Source organism: Eumetopias jubatus, unplaced genomic scaffold, assembly GCF_037043125.1.
Source record: "Eumetopias jubatus isolate StellerSeaLion01/CBP00866 unplaced genomic scaffold, mEumJub1_p1.0 scaffold_5, whole genome shotgun sequence".
Classification (NCBI taxonomy): Eukaryota; Metazoa; Chordata; class Mammalia; order Carnivora; family Otariidae; genus Eumetopias; species Eumetopias jubatus.
Window position 1 is genome coordinate 115,697,456 of NW_028274811.1, and position 15,762 is coordinate 115,713,217.

The 15,762-nt window shown below is 39.4% G+C and overlaps 1 protein-coding gene across 1 annotated transcript in view; it reads right to left on the reverse strand.

Moving 5' to 3' along the window:
* The window catches only part of ITGA2 (integrin subunit alpha 2), a 112,453-nt gene that overhangs the window by 80,446 nt on the left and 16,245 nt on the right, over positions 1 to 15,762 (reverse strand). The window contains exon 2 of the mRNA XM_088023509.1: positions 5,183 to 5,303. Within this exon, the coding sequence (XP_087879635.1) occupies positions 5,183 to 5,303 (121 nt within the window). The remainder of the gene's footprint in view (positions 1 to 5,182; positions 5,304 to 15,762) is intronic.

A 15,762-nucleotide genomic window follows, 5' to 3' on the forward strand; every position in this document is an offset into this window, starting at 1 on the left:
CTCAAAGCCACGTCATCACTATTTCTAGAGTAAAAGTCCACAGTGTGATAAAAGTATAATAAATAAAATGAGCAAAAGCATCAAGATCATTTTGTTCAAATCTTGTGCATCCCAATGTAAATGCCTGTAAATTCTTAGAAACATGGGGCATATAGGACAGCTGATGTTGTACTTGAAAAATAAGGAGTGTGGTTTAAGAAAACTCAGAGCCATAAGTGAGATGTCAGAAGGAAGGAAAGGGCTGAGAGATAGAGTTGGGGCTCAACAATACAGACTGTAAAGAAAGTCAAAGAGAACAGAGGAAAAACTATTCAAACAGCAGCTTCAGAACAAGCAGTAAGAGAGTAAAGGAAATAAAAGGGTGTGTGTGTGTGTGTGTGTGTGTGTGTGTGTGTGTGTGTGTGTGTGTGTGTGAGAGAGAGAGAGAGAGAGAGAGAGAGACAGAGAGAGAGAGAGAGAGAGAGAGAGAGAGAGAGAGTGTTATATAAGTCCAAGAGAAAAAGACTCACAGTTATAAAGGAATTCACAGTAATCCCACTTTCTTTGCCCAAAGTTAACTTGATTAGTATCAGGAGGAAAGTTAATGTTTAAACAGTCCTTCCCACATCTGCTACTTCCATAATGTCTGTGCAGTTGTCATAAATTAGGAGTGGAGAAGGGCACAGTGCCAATCGTCAAAACAAATAGGCAATTCTGGATTCCAAGTTTCATATTATTTTCCTTGAGCCTGAGAGTTGTGAGGGCTGCCTGTCCTTGCAGGGGGACACGCCATCCGCTGGATCCTGCCACAGCCCTGTCCTCCATGGCAAGGCATCTCGGCAGGGCCAGGCTAATGAGAGAAGGACCAGGAGCAAATCTTGTCCCTCGAGTGTCCCACGCTTTGGGAGGAGAGAATGAGCTCTCAATAGTAAGATAATACAGTTATGACACTGAAAGGACACCCACACTATTAACCACACGGGTTTGGCCTCTATTGCATCTCTGCCAGCTCTGCATATCAGTCTTCCGCTTTGACTCTGCTCCACGCTCCTTAAAAGGTAAGGTTGATGTTTTCTATTTCGCACCTCACACAGGGTCCAGCCTGTGGTGGATTAGCAGTTGGTGTCCATGATGTGCCCTCTTCTGCTTCTTTGCTTTAACAAGACCAGCACAGTGAAAGGGCAGACTGGCATGCCAGGCCAGCTTTGGTTCTCTTTCCTTCCAGCTTTTCACTGCCATAGGACTTAGCCTCTCAGGTAAGACAGGTACCCCCCTCTCCTCTTCTTGTGTGCTGGGGTGTGCTCGTACCAGCTGGTGCTGTAGACAGGCCTGAGGGTAGTAAGACTAACAATACACCTTACCAGAAAGCTCTACGCTGGAGTTAAAAGCACTAGTCCAACCAATAATAGAGCGATGCCTTGTTCCCCAGTAGTCATTGTCTGTGTTTATACATCTTTTAGGAATGTCATGAGAAGGCTACAGTAGGACTTAGGAATGTCTACTGTCCTTGGTCTGGACATAACCTGATCAGCACCAGAATCTCATCCTAAGCTGCTAATACATTCATCTTTTAACAATGTTTTGCATGCTCAGAGAGAATCATGGAGAGAGAAAGGATGTATGGCTGTCTCTCACTCTCCTGGGACTCTGCCTCCTAGGTTCCTGTCAACATTTTGTCCCTGTTCGTCTTGCTCAACTTCCAACCTGCAACGTGGTCAGTAGTTGAGTTACCTTCCGATCCTTGGTAGGCTTATCGTCTCTAATAGCATCTCCTACTGATGATGGCTCTTTCTCTCAGATTGACCTTGTTGGGCGCCTGGGTGGCTCAGTCGTTAAGCATCTGCCTTCAGCTCAGGTCATGATCCCAGGGTCCTAGGATCGAGTCCCACATCAGGCTCCCTGCTCAGCAGGAGACCTGCTTCTCCCTCTCCCACTCCCCTTGCTTATGTTCCTGCTCTCGCTGTGTCTCTCTCTGTCAAATAAATAAATAAAATCTTAAAAAAAAAAAAGATTGACCTTGTCCTAGAAAGAGCAACCTTTACCTTGTCACTTAAAAAGAACAATTGTGTAAGACTGTTGCATCACAGACCTGTACCTCTGAAACAAATAATACATTATATGTTAAAAAAAAAAAGAAGATAGTAGGAAGGGAAAATTGAAGGGGGGGAATCGGAGGGGGAGATGAACCATGAGAGACTATGGACTCCAAGAAACAAACTGAGGGTTCTAGAGGGGAGTCGGGTGTGGAGATGGGTTAGCCTAGTGATGGGTATTAAAGAGGGCACATATTGGATGGAGCCCTGGGTGTTATACGCAAACAATGAATCATGAACACTACATCGAAAACTAATGATGTAATGTATGGTGATTAACATAACATAATAAAATAAATTAAAAAAAAATAAATAAAAAGAACAACCGCAAGCTTGATGGCAGATTGTCCTCAGCAAGGCCACACTTACAAAGCAAACAATCAGAGTCCCTCCAAAGGTCTTGTTCGGCTCACACTTAAGTCAAACTACTATAGTTCACTTTGTAGAGTACCTCAGGTGAATCATTTGGAAATAGGACTTTCATTCAGTCATTCAACTCATAACATTCTGGGTTCTGAGTACATGCCCATTGAAACAAACAATGTGCCTCTCTTCAGAGACAGGGCAGAAGACAGACAATGAGCATATAAAACAAATAAAGGTGATTACAGATACTAATAACTACTACCCAGAAAATGAATCTGCATGGAAGGCAGGAGAGTGGCTGGGAGGTGTGCTGCAGTCCTTGTTTAGGAAGACACGCTCTGAAAGGTTTCTATGAGGAGGAGACATTTGAGCTGAGACTGAAAAATGGGAACTGAGCAGCCAAGTGAAGATCCTGGGAAGGCTGCTCCTTCCAGGAGAAAAGCATGTGCAGAAGCTTTGATGTAGTAATGAGCTTAGTATGTTCAAGGGACAGACAGAAGACACAATTCATGGAGCACAAGGGTGAGGGGATGAATTATGAGATGGGACAGGCAGACTGAGACCAGATCAGGGAAGATCCTTTTAGGAATTTTAATGTATTCTAATTGCAGTAGGAAGCCACAGAGGGTTTTAGTCTAGGCAGTAACATTATTTGAATCACGTATTTAAGAGTCCACAAGGCTGCCCTGAGGGGTAAGAAGGGAAGCAGGGGGCGGGGTGAGAAGTGGTTGCCGCAGTACCCACAAGAGCTCATTGGCTTTGAGCAGGGGCTTCAGGGAAGATGGGGGAAACCAACGGTCTGTTATCACATGTATTTTGGTGGTGGCATCAACAGGACTGGCTAGTGGATGAGATATGGGGGGCATGACAGAAAAAGAAGAGTCGAGGATTTTTGGTCTCATCGGCTGGTTCAGAAAATCAGATATTTGTTTAAGTTTGCTATGTTAAGCTTGGTATGTCTAGTAGGCATTCATGTAGTGATAGTTCTTATGGGTGTCTGCAGTTCAGGAAAGAATCGGGGCTGGACATAAAAAATTGTGGGTTATCAGCAACTTTATCTTGTAGATTCCAAAGTCAAACTATACCAACCATAACATCTTTCTAGCCTTTTGACTACAGTTTATGGTTATCAAATCATAATAATATAATTGTTAGAGATGCTGTCTCATATCCCAAATGATGTCAATAATTGCTACTCTTTGGGTTTTCAACCAGATCATTCTTATCCTTCTGGATGACTGACAAACTGCAGTGTATCTTACTTTCTAAGTCTTCTCATATTAGTTAATGCTTTTCTCCTGCCTATTCATCTCCTCCTAAGACCCACCTCATGATTCACCTCCTTCAAGATGCCTTCTGAAACACAGTACCCTCTTGAGTGATAATTTCATTTTGTTTCTTTATCACACAGGTGGGGATGCTCCAAAAGGGGAATAATTTGGATTTTAAATGTGTCTTTGAATTTAATTTTTTGAGCATCAAACATAAGTTCTCACAGAAAAAAGATTATTAATTATAGCTCTTACTTGGTAAGCCAACAACAGCCTATTCAATTGTTGGAAAGAACTCTAAAGGATCCAGGTTGGAAGCTCCAGGGGTAAGTCTGGAATCTTCTGCTGCAACAGGGAGTTAAGGTTCCAATGGTAGGACTCTTGTGACCAGTGAACATCAAGACTGGCAAGAGAGGAGCTACAGTTCTACCTAAAGACAACTTTCAGAATCATCTGAATTCCCCTGCATTGATTTTCAATATTTTTATGGGAAATTTAAGCCAGCAATGGGAGTATATAATTCCATATCCATGAAGGTAGTGTATATAAATGTAACCATGGTTTAAATGTAACCATTACACAGCATCAAAAAACTGGGGGCACTTTCATGCAGAAACAAATGATGCAGATGCACTAGAGAAAGGCAACTTTATAAATTTTGCACAAAGGCTTGTGAGGGTCCTGTGCCACACAGAGGAGGAAAGGTTGACTTCGAATTAAGCCAGTAGATAAAGCCGTGCTGAAGGAAAAAATTTAGGGAAAAAATCTAGAAATCTAGAAATGGCCAAGAGGCAGCATCAGCTAGCTGACCATTTACAAAGCTCAATGGTGGATACCAGTTTACAGAATAAGAAATGAAGACAACTGTATGTATGTATGTATCTATCTATCACTATCTCTCTCTCTCTCTCTCTCTCTCTCCCTACCTATCTATCCATCCACCCAACTATCTATCCCTTTCTTCCTCCTTCCCTCCTTCCATCTGTTAATTAAATGGTCAAAACTCCTACTATGAATACTATGGAATACTTAGGGAAAGTTTTCTATCTAGGTTTTTTTTTAAAGATTTTATTTATTTATTTGACAGAGAGAGAGAGATAGCAAGAGCAGGAACACAAGCAGCAGGGGTGGGAGAGGGAGAAGCAGGCTCCCCACTGAGCAGGGAGCCCGATGCGGGGCTCGATGCGGGGCTCGATCCCAGGACCCTGGGATCATGACCTGAGCCCAAGGCAGACGCTTAATGACTGAGCCACCCAGGTGCCCCTCTATCTAGGTTTTAAAAAAGTACCATTACACCATCTCATTAATTATCAATCTGAAAGTTATCAACTGTCAAGGACAAATTCTTCATTTGAGGATATTTGAGGGCTATCTATTAATAATACATTCATGTACCAATTTGAACAAGTTATTAGAGTTAAATATCAAATTTATTTTGTATTTTTACTTAAATCATAAAAAGAATATTCTTACCAGTTGCCTTTTGGATTTATAAACTGCTGCACTGCATAGCCAAACTGTTCACTTGAAGGACCGGAAAATATCTTTGCTTCTAGGAGACCAACATTGTATGCCATACAACAATTTAAAATGCCTATTAAGAAAGATGAAAACACAGTCCATATTTACAATTTGTGAATATAAGTTTGTAATATAACTCTCAAAGGCCACTTAAAAAACTTGTTTTATATAATAATTATTCTTCTTATTAGTGTTTACCAAGAAATAATAACTACTGCTTTTTAAGTACTTATTTGTGGCTCTGGTACCATGCTAAATACTTTATATGCGTGATTCATTATCTCATTCATCCTCATAGTATTCCCAGGAGATGATTATTAATATTATATTTGCTTCGCAGAAATTTCTAAGGTTCCTGGAGATAAGTATGTCTCACAGGTGGAAAGGAATAAGGGTAAGGGCAGGATTTGAACACACGGCTGTCTGATTCAACTTGAATTCTAAAACCACATATTACCTCTAGAGACTCTTAGGTAACTTCAATTCTGTTTGTCCTTCCTAACACAGTAAGTCTCCAATCTGCCCAAGGGCAGAAGCTGAAGGCTATTTACTTTTTCTCCTAAATTCCCCTGAAGATTTTGATATGGACTCTATATGAAGTATCTGTTGGAAATGCATGGCTTCTTCAAAGGAGGAAGAAAAATCACAGCTCCTTGAAAATTATATCATTTTCTTTCAGAAGAGATCATTTTTGAGGATGAAAATGTAGGGGATGGAGTCCTATCATTTTTATTCCACTGAGAACTGTCAGAAGTGGTTTTGGTTTTTGATGCTTCTTTCTCAGTGCTCGAGAAACGATAATCATTTTCAAAAACAACAAAGACTTTGATAGGATAAGGCCCTGATAGACTTTTTCAAAAAACCTTATTTGTGATGGAAAGGGAATAGGGGAACAAGTAAGGTTGATGGCTGTCAGTCCTTCATTCTGGAGAAAGCAAGCCGGGTGGATATAAATGCCGTCTGTGGCGACGGGGTACGCTTCATCCTGTCTGCCATCAGTGTTTATTTTTGCAGACACTGAAGGCAGAAGTGGGTTCTTTGAAACTGACATCCAAGTCTATTAATATGTGTTTCTGTGAGAGAATATCCCACTTTCTGGGCAGCAATGAAAGTACAGAGTATTTCATAAATCTATTGTTTCAGGCACGGAAAGGCTGGAGGAAGAAGGCCTGCTCCTCTATGGGGCCTGGGTACTTCTGGGAGCTGATTCTGCGCAGCGCACCAAAGGAATTATGAAGTCAGTGATAAAGCTTTGGGGACTTAAGGTAGTTAATGTGCTTCTCTATGTGCCAAAGTCATTCCACCACAGATTTCTTCATTCAAGAGAGCTCAGCTCATTATTTATTAGAAATGTGGTCACCCAGGAAGAGAAGGACAAATAGTAATTTTGAAATACTCTGTGACAAAATCTGCATAGCTCTACATTTGCAAATTTTCTCCTTAACACCTATTTTTCACATGTACAATTCTTCCTTCTTATTTTTCAGGAAATAAAATGCAGAAGAAAATAACATAGCAAATTAATCACGGAACGAGAATTGACATTCAGAATACTGGTGTTTTCAAACAATAGTTTAACTTCACCCCATTGTGCGGAACTCAATAAATGCTATCTAATTATGTTACCAGTTATCTAACATACTAGTAAAAGCTTGGGGAGATGATGTCAAATGCTCCTTCTTTTCTAATATGTAATGCTGGAAAGGCCATATATGATGCAATGGCATCATTTTAATTAATTAGACCTCAGCAGATCATGTAATGACACAAAATCACGCTGAAATTCATTTTATCATCTAGCAGTTAAATTTCAATTTATATATGTTATATATAAATATATACTTTATATATTATATACATATATACATATATGTATGTGTATATATACACATGTATGTTTATACACACATATATAAAATGTTATTCAAAAATATAAATCAGATCACTTTTCTCTGCTAAAAATATCCCAGTATCTTTTATTATTTTTTTTCTTAAGTATAATTAACATACAGTATTATAATAGTTTCAGGCATACAATATAATTCAACAGTTCTGTTCATTATTCAGTGCTGATCTCCCTAAGTGTGCTCTCAGTCGTTTGTATCTATTTCACCCACCCCCTAGTCCACTTTGCCTACCTCCCCTTTGGCAACTACCAGTTTGTTCTCTGTATTTAAGAGTCTGCTTTTCTGTTTGTCTCTTTTTTTTCTTTGTTCATTTGTTTTGTTACTTAAATTCCACATATGAACAAAATCATACGATATTTGTCTTTCTCAGACTGATTTATTTCACCTAGCATTATATCCTCTAGGTCCATCCATGTTGTTGCAAATGGCAAGATTTCATTCTTTTTTTATGTCCGAGTAATATTCCATAGTAGTATTTATATATATGTGTGTGTATAAAAATGTGTGTGTATGTATATGTACATGTATATATGTATATGTATATATAAATATACATACACACACACCACATCTTCTTTATCCATTCATCTATTGATGGACACTTGGGTTGCTTCCATATCTTGGCTATTGTAAATAATGTTGCAATAAACATTGAGATACAGGTATTTTTTCTAATTTGTGTTTTTGTATTCTTTGGGTAAATACCAGTAGTGGAATTACTGGATCAATGGTAACTCTATTTTTAATTTTTTGAGGAAGCTCCATACTGTTTCCCACAGTGGCTGCACAAAATTACATTCCCACAACAGTGCATGAGGATTCCTTTCTCTCCACATCTTTGCCAACGCTTGTTTCTTGTGTTTTTGATTTTAGCCATTCTGACAGGTGTGAGCTAGTATCTCATTGTAGTTTTGATTTGCATTTCCCTGATGATGAATGATGTTGAGCATCTTTTCATGTGTTTGTTGGCCATCTGTATGTCATCTTTGGAGAAATGTCTGTTCATGTCTTCTGCCCATTTTTAATTGGATTTTTTTTTTTTTTTTTGGTGTGGAGTTTTATAAGTTCTTTACACACACACACACACACACACACACACACACACACACACACACACCCTGATTGGGTATATCACTTGCAAATATCTTCTCCTATTCAGTGGGTTGTCTTTTTGTTTTCTTGATCATTTCTTTCACTGTGCAGAAGCATTTTATTTTGGTATAGTCCCGATAGTTTAATTTTGCTTTTATTTCCTTTCCCAGGGGAGACATATCTGGAAAAATGTTTCTACAGTGATGACAAACAAATTACTGCCTATGTTTTCTTCTAGGAATTTTATTTTTTCAGGTCTCACATTTAGGTCTTTAATCCATTTTGAGTTTATTTTTGTGTATGGTGTAAGAAAATGGTCCAGTTTCCTTCTTGTGCAAGTAGCTGTTCAGTTTTTCCAACACTATTTGTTGAAGAAACTGTCTTTTTCCTATTTTATGTTCTTGCCTCCTTTGTCATAGAAATATCCCAATGTCTTATCAGTACACTGAGAATAAAATCCAATTTTCTTACCATAGTTTCAAAGGTCATTCATGATGTGACCTTGTGTATCTGGTGACTTCACTTTCGCTACCCTCCTTCCTCACTATGTTCCAGCCACACTGGCTTTCCTTCTGTTCTTTGAGCACAAGCAGCTCATTCTGCTTATGGCCTTTGCAGCTGCCTGACCCACTGCCTACAACATTTTCTTCCCAGCTCAGCATCTATGTCTTGGCATCTATTCATTATTTAGGTCTCTGCTCTCCTTGTAGAGACTTCCCCTGACTCCTCTATCTAGCAGCAACATTCTACTCCATCAATATACCACTATCACAGCACCAATTACCTGAAATTATCTTATGTATCTGAATTATTTTGTGTCTGTCTCTGCCTAGTAAGACCTAAACTCCTTGTAAGCTCAGATTTTATTTCATTTATTCACTCTTATTTTCTCAACACCTAGTATAGTTCATTTGTTGAATGAAATGAATTTTTAATTAACATATGCTCTTCAATGATAATTTGGAATATAGAGAAATTTAGAGGAAGAAAGATCACTCAAAGCCATATCATTTTAATGCAAGTGCCGTGAATTTGGATATATTTCCTTCCAGCATTTTTTCCTCATTTAAACCATAAACTTGTATCATATTCTTTCTTAGTGCTTATGTCTGCATACCTATTCAGAATCACTTTGACTCATTTGATCCCCCATGAAACCTTGTGAAGAAGCAAAATGTAGCTATTATTACCAACGTATAAATAAGGAGGTTAGATACCATTCTTGTTCAGTGTCACACATTTGGTGGCTGAACTCTGAGTCGGGGTCTGGCTCATTTTCTCAACCTTATTGTCCAGAACTTCCTTCATAAATGGTCTGCTCATTTCCTCACTAAATATGTCATTTTCCATTGCCATTCCTTATTCCATTGATCCTAAATCTCTTCTTTCCTGCTAATTCAATCCTCCCCTCAAGACCACGCCTCTTTTGATAAACCTGGACAATCTCAGTTCACTATACTTACTTCTCTTCAGATATATATCTACAACTCACTATCTATGTCATCATTTCACACTTAGCCTGTGATAGCTAATTAGCTTATGTAAATTTATTTATTCATTTATTTAAAGATTTTATTTATTCATTTGAGAGGGAAAGAGACAGAGAGAGCACAAGCAGGGGGAGTGGGAGAGGGAGAAGCAGGCTTCCCACTGAGCAGGGGGCCCGATGCGGGACTCGATCCCAGGACCTGGAGATCATGACCTGAGCCAAAGGCAGATGCTTAACCATCTGAGCCACCCAGCCTCCCCTAGCTTATGTAAATTGAATGTATGTATTCTAATTCAATGTCTATTCCTTCTTTACAGTCCAATTGTGTATAGAAATATGTTTCTATATCTGTTCTTATAACTTTACTGGATAGTATGGAAAATAACAACCATATTTGTTTCATCGTGTTCCCTTCCCCCACAACCATGCCCATATGTCTGAACCCACTAATAAATGGATCATTCAAAACATATTTATCTAGCTCCTTTGTGCCAGGCATTTTCTAGTCCCTGGGGATATAACAATGAACAAAACAGACAAGATCCCTGTTGTCTTTGAGTTTCCTTCTGGTAATTTGAGTAAAAAATAAATAATTACATCGTAATGGGAAGAGTATTAAATTTCAGAGAACTACAAAGAACCCTAAACCAAAAGTTGAGAGAAGGGTAAATCTAAGTTTGAAGGTTTCATGGAAGAGGTGGCAATTAATCTGGACCTTGGAGGATGAGCTGAAATTCACGACATAAAGAGGAAGGCAAAGGTCATTCCAGGCACAAGGAACATCCTGCTCAGCCGTATAGAGATGTGAAAGAGCAGCTCTATTTTCAACTTTTTGAGGAACCTCCATTCTGTTTTCCAGAGTGGCTGCACCAGCTTGCATTCCCACCAACATATAACTCTACAACCCCGCAATTGCATTACTGGGTATTTACCCCAAAGATACAAATGTAGTGATCCGAAGGGGCACCTGCACCCTAATGTTTATAGCAGCAATGTCCACAATAGCCAAACTATGGAAAGAGCCCAGATGTCCATTGACAGATGAATGGATAAAGAAGATGCAGTACACACACACACACACACACACACACACACACACACACACACACACAGGAATATTATGCAGCCATCAAAAGTGAAATCTTGCCATTTGCAACGACATGGATGGAACTAGAGGGTATTATGCTAAGTAAAATAAATCAATCAGAGAAAGACAATTATATGATCTCAGATATGTGGAATATAAGAAAAAACCCAGAGGATCATAGAGGAAGAGAGGAAAAATAAAATAAGACAAAACCAGAGAGAGAGACAAACCATAAGAGACTCCAAACTGAGGGTTGCTGGAGGGGAGGTGGGTAGGGGGACGGGGTAACTGGGTGATGGGCATGGAGGAGGGCACGTGACGTGATGAGCACTGGGTGTTATATAAGACTGATGAATCACAGGCCTGTACCTCTGAAACCAATAATACATTATATGTTAATTGAATTTAAACAAAAATGTTTTTAATTAAAAAAAGAGATGTGAAAGAGAAGAGTATGGGACAAAAAATTGGCACAGAAAGTCATAGATTGTTTCATTAATTTATACATTTCCAATTCTATGTTAGATGCTGTGAGTTTCAAGGTGACTTGAGCTTTACCCTGCCAGGGACACATCATTACCCAAAGTGTAAATCTTACCTCCTTGTCCTTATGTGAATGCTTGTGAATGCAATAATAGTGCCACAAACTCAACATATTTAACAAGGGTGACTTTGTTGTGCATTTGTTGACAGTAATGAAGTCCAAGTACTCTAGCGAATCTCAGTAAAATTTACTGCAAATATAAGCACTGTAACCCCTGGAAGTCTAACTCATTTCCTCTATGTCCACAATCCTCGTTGATTATAACCTGGCTTGTTGCCATTTTCATATCCATAGGCAAATCAGATAGAAAAACCACCTTGATTAATGCAGAATTCGTTTATCTTCCATTCATTAAAAATTTTTTTTGAGAACCGCTTGCCCTGAGAATTCCTGCTCATCTCTGAAATAAGTGTTTGGGGAGCCTTAAAATTTAAGAATTGGCTTCAGCAAATATGCAATTAGTTCTCCCGCTTTATTCTGGAACCAAATTTTAAGTTATAAGATAATTCAAAAGAGAAATATATGTTTGGTGATCACATTAGTTAACCCAGTTTTGTTCTCAAAATGTAGTGGAGCTCAGATAGGAAAAAAAAATATTTCAAAAACCAGAGCAGAAATAAATGTATAAAACAAAACAGGTCATTCTATATTCAACAACAAAAATTTGGCAGAAGTTTATTGACTTCCAAAATATCATTGTAAGAGATTAATGATACATATTTGTAGTAAAAGATGGCAGAAGGAGGGTCTAATTTGTGTGGTCAATGCAAAATTTAAACATGTCTACATATGTTGACAGGCTGGTGGGGCAGGCTTTGCATGGAAAGGCTTCATTTGCAAAAAGGTCCAAAGAGATATAAGGGAGGAAGTTCATGTTAAGAGAAGAGAGTCAAGGCCAAAAGCAAGAGGCAGATTTGGGAAGAGTGTGGTGTTTTTAACCAGGGCACTCAGATTGCACTTTGGCCTATTCCTGCAAATGTATGCTGGCATTTCACGGGGGAAATATCTCTGTTAACTAGTAAACAAAAACATAAGAATTCTTCCAGTGATAAAATAACTAAGTCATGGAGACGTAATGTACAGCATGGTGAGTACAGTTAAAAACACTGTATTGTATATTTGACAGTTGCTAAGAAAGTAAATCTTGAAAGTTCCCATCGTAAGAAAAAACTTTGTAATTATGTGTGGTGATGGATATGAACTAGACTTATTGTCTAGTTCATATTGGAGACAATTTCACAATACATACTTATATAGAATCATTATGTTGTACACCTAAAAGTAATATGTTATATGTCAATTACATCTCAATAAAAAAATCTAAATTAATCATTATATAGTTAGATATAGATGTAGATGTAGATCTATAAACTGGTCCTCCCCAGAAGCTGCAGAGGGTTGGCAGGTGCAGGGGCACAGAGCAGTGAGTCAGGCATTGTGGGGGCAGCAGGAAGGTGTAGAAGTCACCAAGACACAGGGGAACACTCTTAGGGGACAGCAACGGTTCCCAGGAAAACTGGGCTTAAGGGTCCAGGAGAAACACTCTCATCTAAATCAGGGACAGGGGAGACTCCAGGTGTGGTCTGTCCTAGAGCAAAATTTCTCTCCATCTGTGGGTCTATGAACCTTGAAAAACCGTGTTGTCTGCTTCTAAAATATAGTGGTAGGACAAGGATGTGACAGACATTTCCATTTCAAAAGGGAGAAATTAGAAGGAATGATGGGTCACAGGTACCAAGAAAGTTTAACCTAGCAGGTCAAATTCCATTAGGCTTCAAGGCCCGAGAATAATCCTCTGCCGCTCAAGGCTCTGTCCCCTGGGTCCACAACAGCTCTACTGGCCTCTGCTTCAGTACTAGGGGGCAGGATTTCTGCTGAAATGACATTCCTAAAAGCTTGTAGGTCTCCTGTGTACACCATGGGGATCTAGGCCATTACACAAGACAGCTCTCCACAGACCTTCTTTGGATAACTCCATCTCTATCCCTGGCCTCTGCCGAGATGGTTGAGAGGATCCACGGATCACATGCCTAATCTGTTCTGCAAAATTTTCCAACCACACCTCTGGCCTTTTCTTCAGAGCAACATTTTCTTAACAATGAGTCTCCTAATATTAGCTTTTATTTTTGTAATCTGGGTAGGCTGAGAGTCTCTCATATCATTATGTTGTTCTGTTTTGTTGAACAGTTTCTTTCTCAATTTATCTCCTTCGTCTTGCATCTTACTACATTCAGTTAGGAAAAAGCGGGGCTGCACCTTCAACATTTTGCTGGGAAATCTCCTCAGCCAAACATCTACGTTCATTGCTTGAAAGCTCTGTTTTCCACACAACGGCAGGACACAATTAGCCCAAGTTTTCTGCCACGAAATAACAAGGATTACCTTCCCTCCTGTTTCCAATAGCATGTTCCTCATTTCCTTCTTGAGAACTTCACCGGAAGCAGCTTCAACATTCCTGTTTCTACCAATGGTCTCCACAAGGCAATCTTCAAAGACCCTCTATCCAAATAAGGTAATATACCCAGATTTTGGGGGCAAGGATGTAGACATATCTTTTGGGGGGCACCATTCAACTTCATACAATGAGTATGCCAAGAATATTAAGATCCTGACTGCTGTTTACCTTGGCCATTTCTCAGGGTCGTGTTTACAGTGAGCAGCCTTGATGGATGAGGTAAGATCTCCCTCCGGGACAAAGAATAGGCTTGCTGACTTCTTGCTGTAAAATAGTAGGTTCCTGTCTTGTAATGCAGCCTAGTGTGGATGCAGGCGTCCATTTGGACCCTTTACCTAGTTACCATGAGACTTCACGGAGAAGCAAAATGGTTCCTGATGTAAATACGCTCGTGTGCATGCTGCTTGTTGTGCGATAAGAAAGTCCTTTGTCTCTGACTCAGAAATATCGTGTCATCTGTCAGCATCAATGAAACGGTAACAGGCTAATGTATTAACTTGTACCTAGGACGCAATCAAATCCTAGACCTGACAGAGTGGAGAACAAAAATTCCACAGTCAGGAAGTTGGAGGTTGAATGACAATGAAAATGGATACCTCCTGGGAGTTCAGAGAACTCTTGGAATAACATTGTATTTTCCTATAAGGGTGGAATAGGAATTTGAAGGAGTCTTATCTCAATTTTAAGAAATGGAGAGACTCCGATCTACATCTGGGTAATAATTCCCTGCCTCATGGTTTGTGTCTACCTTTATTTTTTTTTAAATTTTTAAAAAGACTTATTTATTTGACAGAGAGAGAGAGAGAGAGAGAGAGAGAGCAAGAGAGCACCAGCAGGGGGAGCTGCAGGGGGGGGGGAGAGAGAGAGAGAGAGAGAGAGAGAGAGAGAGAGAGAGAGAGAAGCAGGCTCCTTGCTGAGCGGGAGTCTCAATCCCAGGACCCTGAGATCATGACCTGAGCTGAAGGCAGATGCTTAACCAACTGAGCCACCCAGGCGCCCGTGTCTACCTTAAAAAACAAAAAACAAAAAACAAAAAAACAGTGTATGCATGTATCATTTATTTAACAATTACTCTGTGTTCATATTAAAGAAATATGTGCATCACTTCCACGGCCAGAGGTAAATCTATTCATGTATTATTGAGGCTACAGGGGTGTTATGGATGAATTGCATCCCCCAAATTCCTCTGTTGAAACCCCAAGTCCTAATGTGACTATATTTAAAGCTAGGGCCTTTAAGGAGGTAATTAAGGTTAAAAGAGGTCGTAAGGGTAGGACCCTAATCTGATAAGTCTAGTGTCCATATAAGAAGAGGAAAAGTACCAGAGAGTTCTCTCCCCATGTGATCACTGAGGTAAGGCCGTGTGAGGACACAACAAGAAGGCAGCAGTCCACAAGCCAGAAGGAGAGGTCTCACCACAAACCAACCCTGATGGCCCCTTGGTCTTGGATGACCAGTCTTCAGAACTGTGAGAAAATAAATTTCTGTTGTTAAAGCCACCCAGTATATGCTACTCTGTTAATGGTAGCCCCAGCAGACTAAGACAGGGAGAAATCAGGTTATATCAGAAATTTTCAAAGTATTATTCTGAGTTTCAAAGATAATTCTGTCAATCCATATATGTGCATATATAAATACAGGAGAGATATATACTAGTTCCACTCTAAAGTTCATATTTTGTGTGGAAAAAAAAAATCCAAGTTTTTTTCCTGACAAAGTAACTGCATCAAGTCTTGGACTACTGTGGCATGTAGTTTGATGATTTTGAGGTCCTTACACATTTTTTGATCTTGCAGGCGATGAACATCTTCAAAATTCTCCTTAAATTTATTTATTATGACTTAGTGCCTCCTGATAACTCAACAGATTCTCTTTTTTTCATAAAGATGTCATCTGGCAGTCTCACTGTCTCCTAGTGGCCAAGAGGACTTGGGAATACCCACTCATCAATCCGCTTC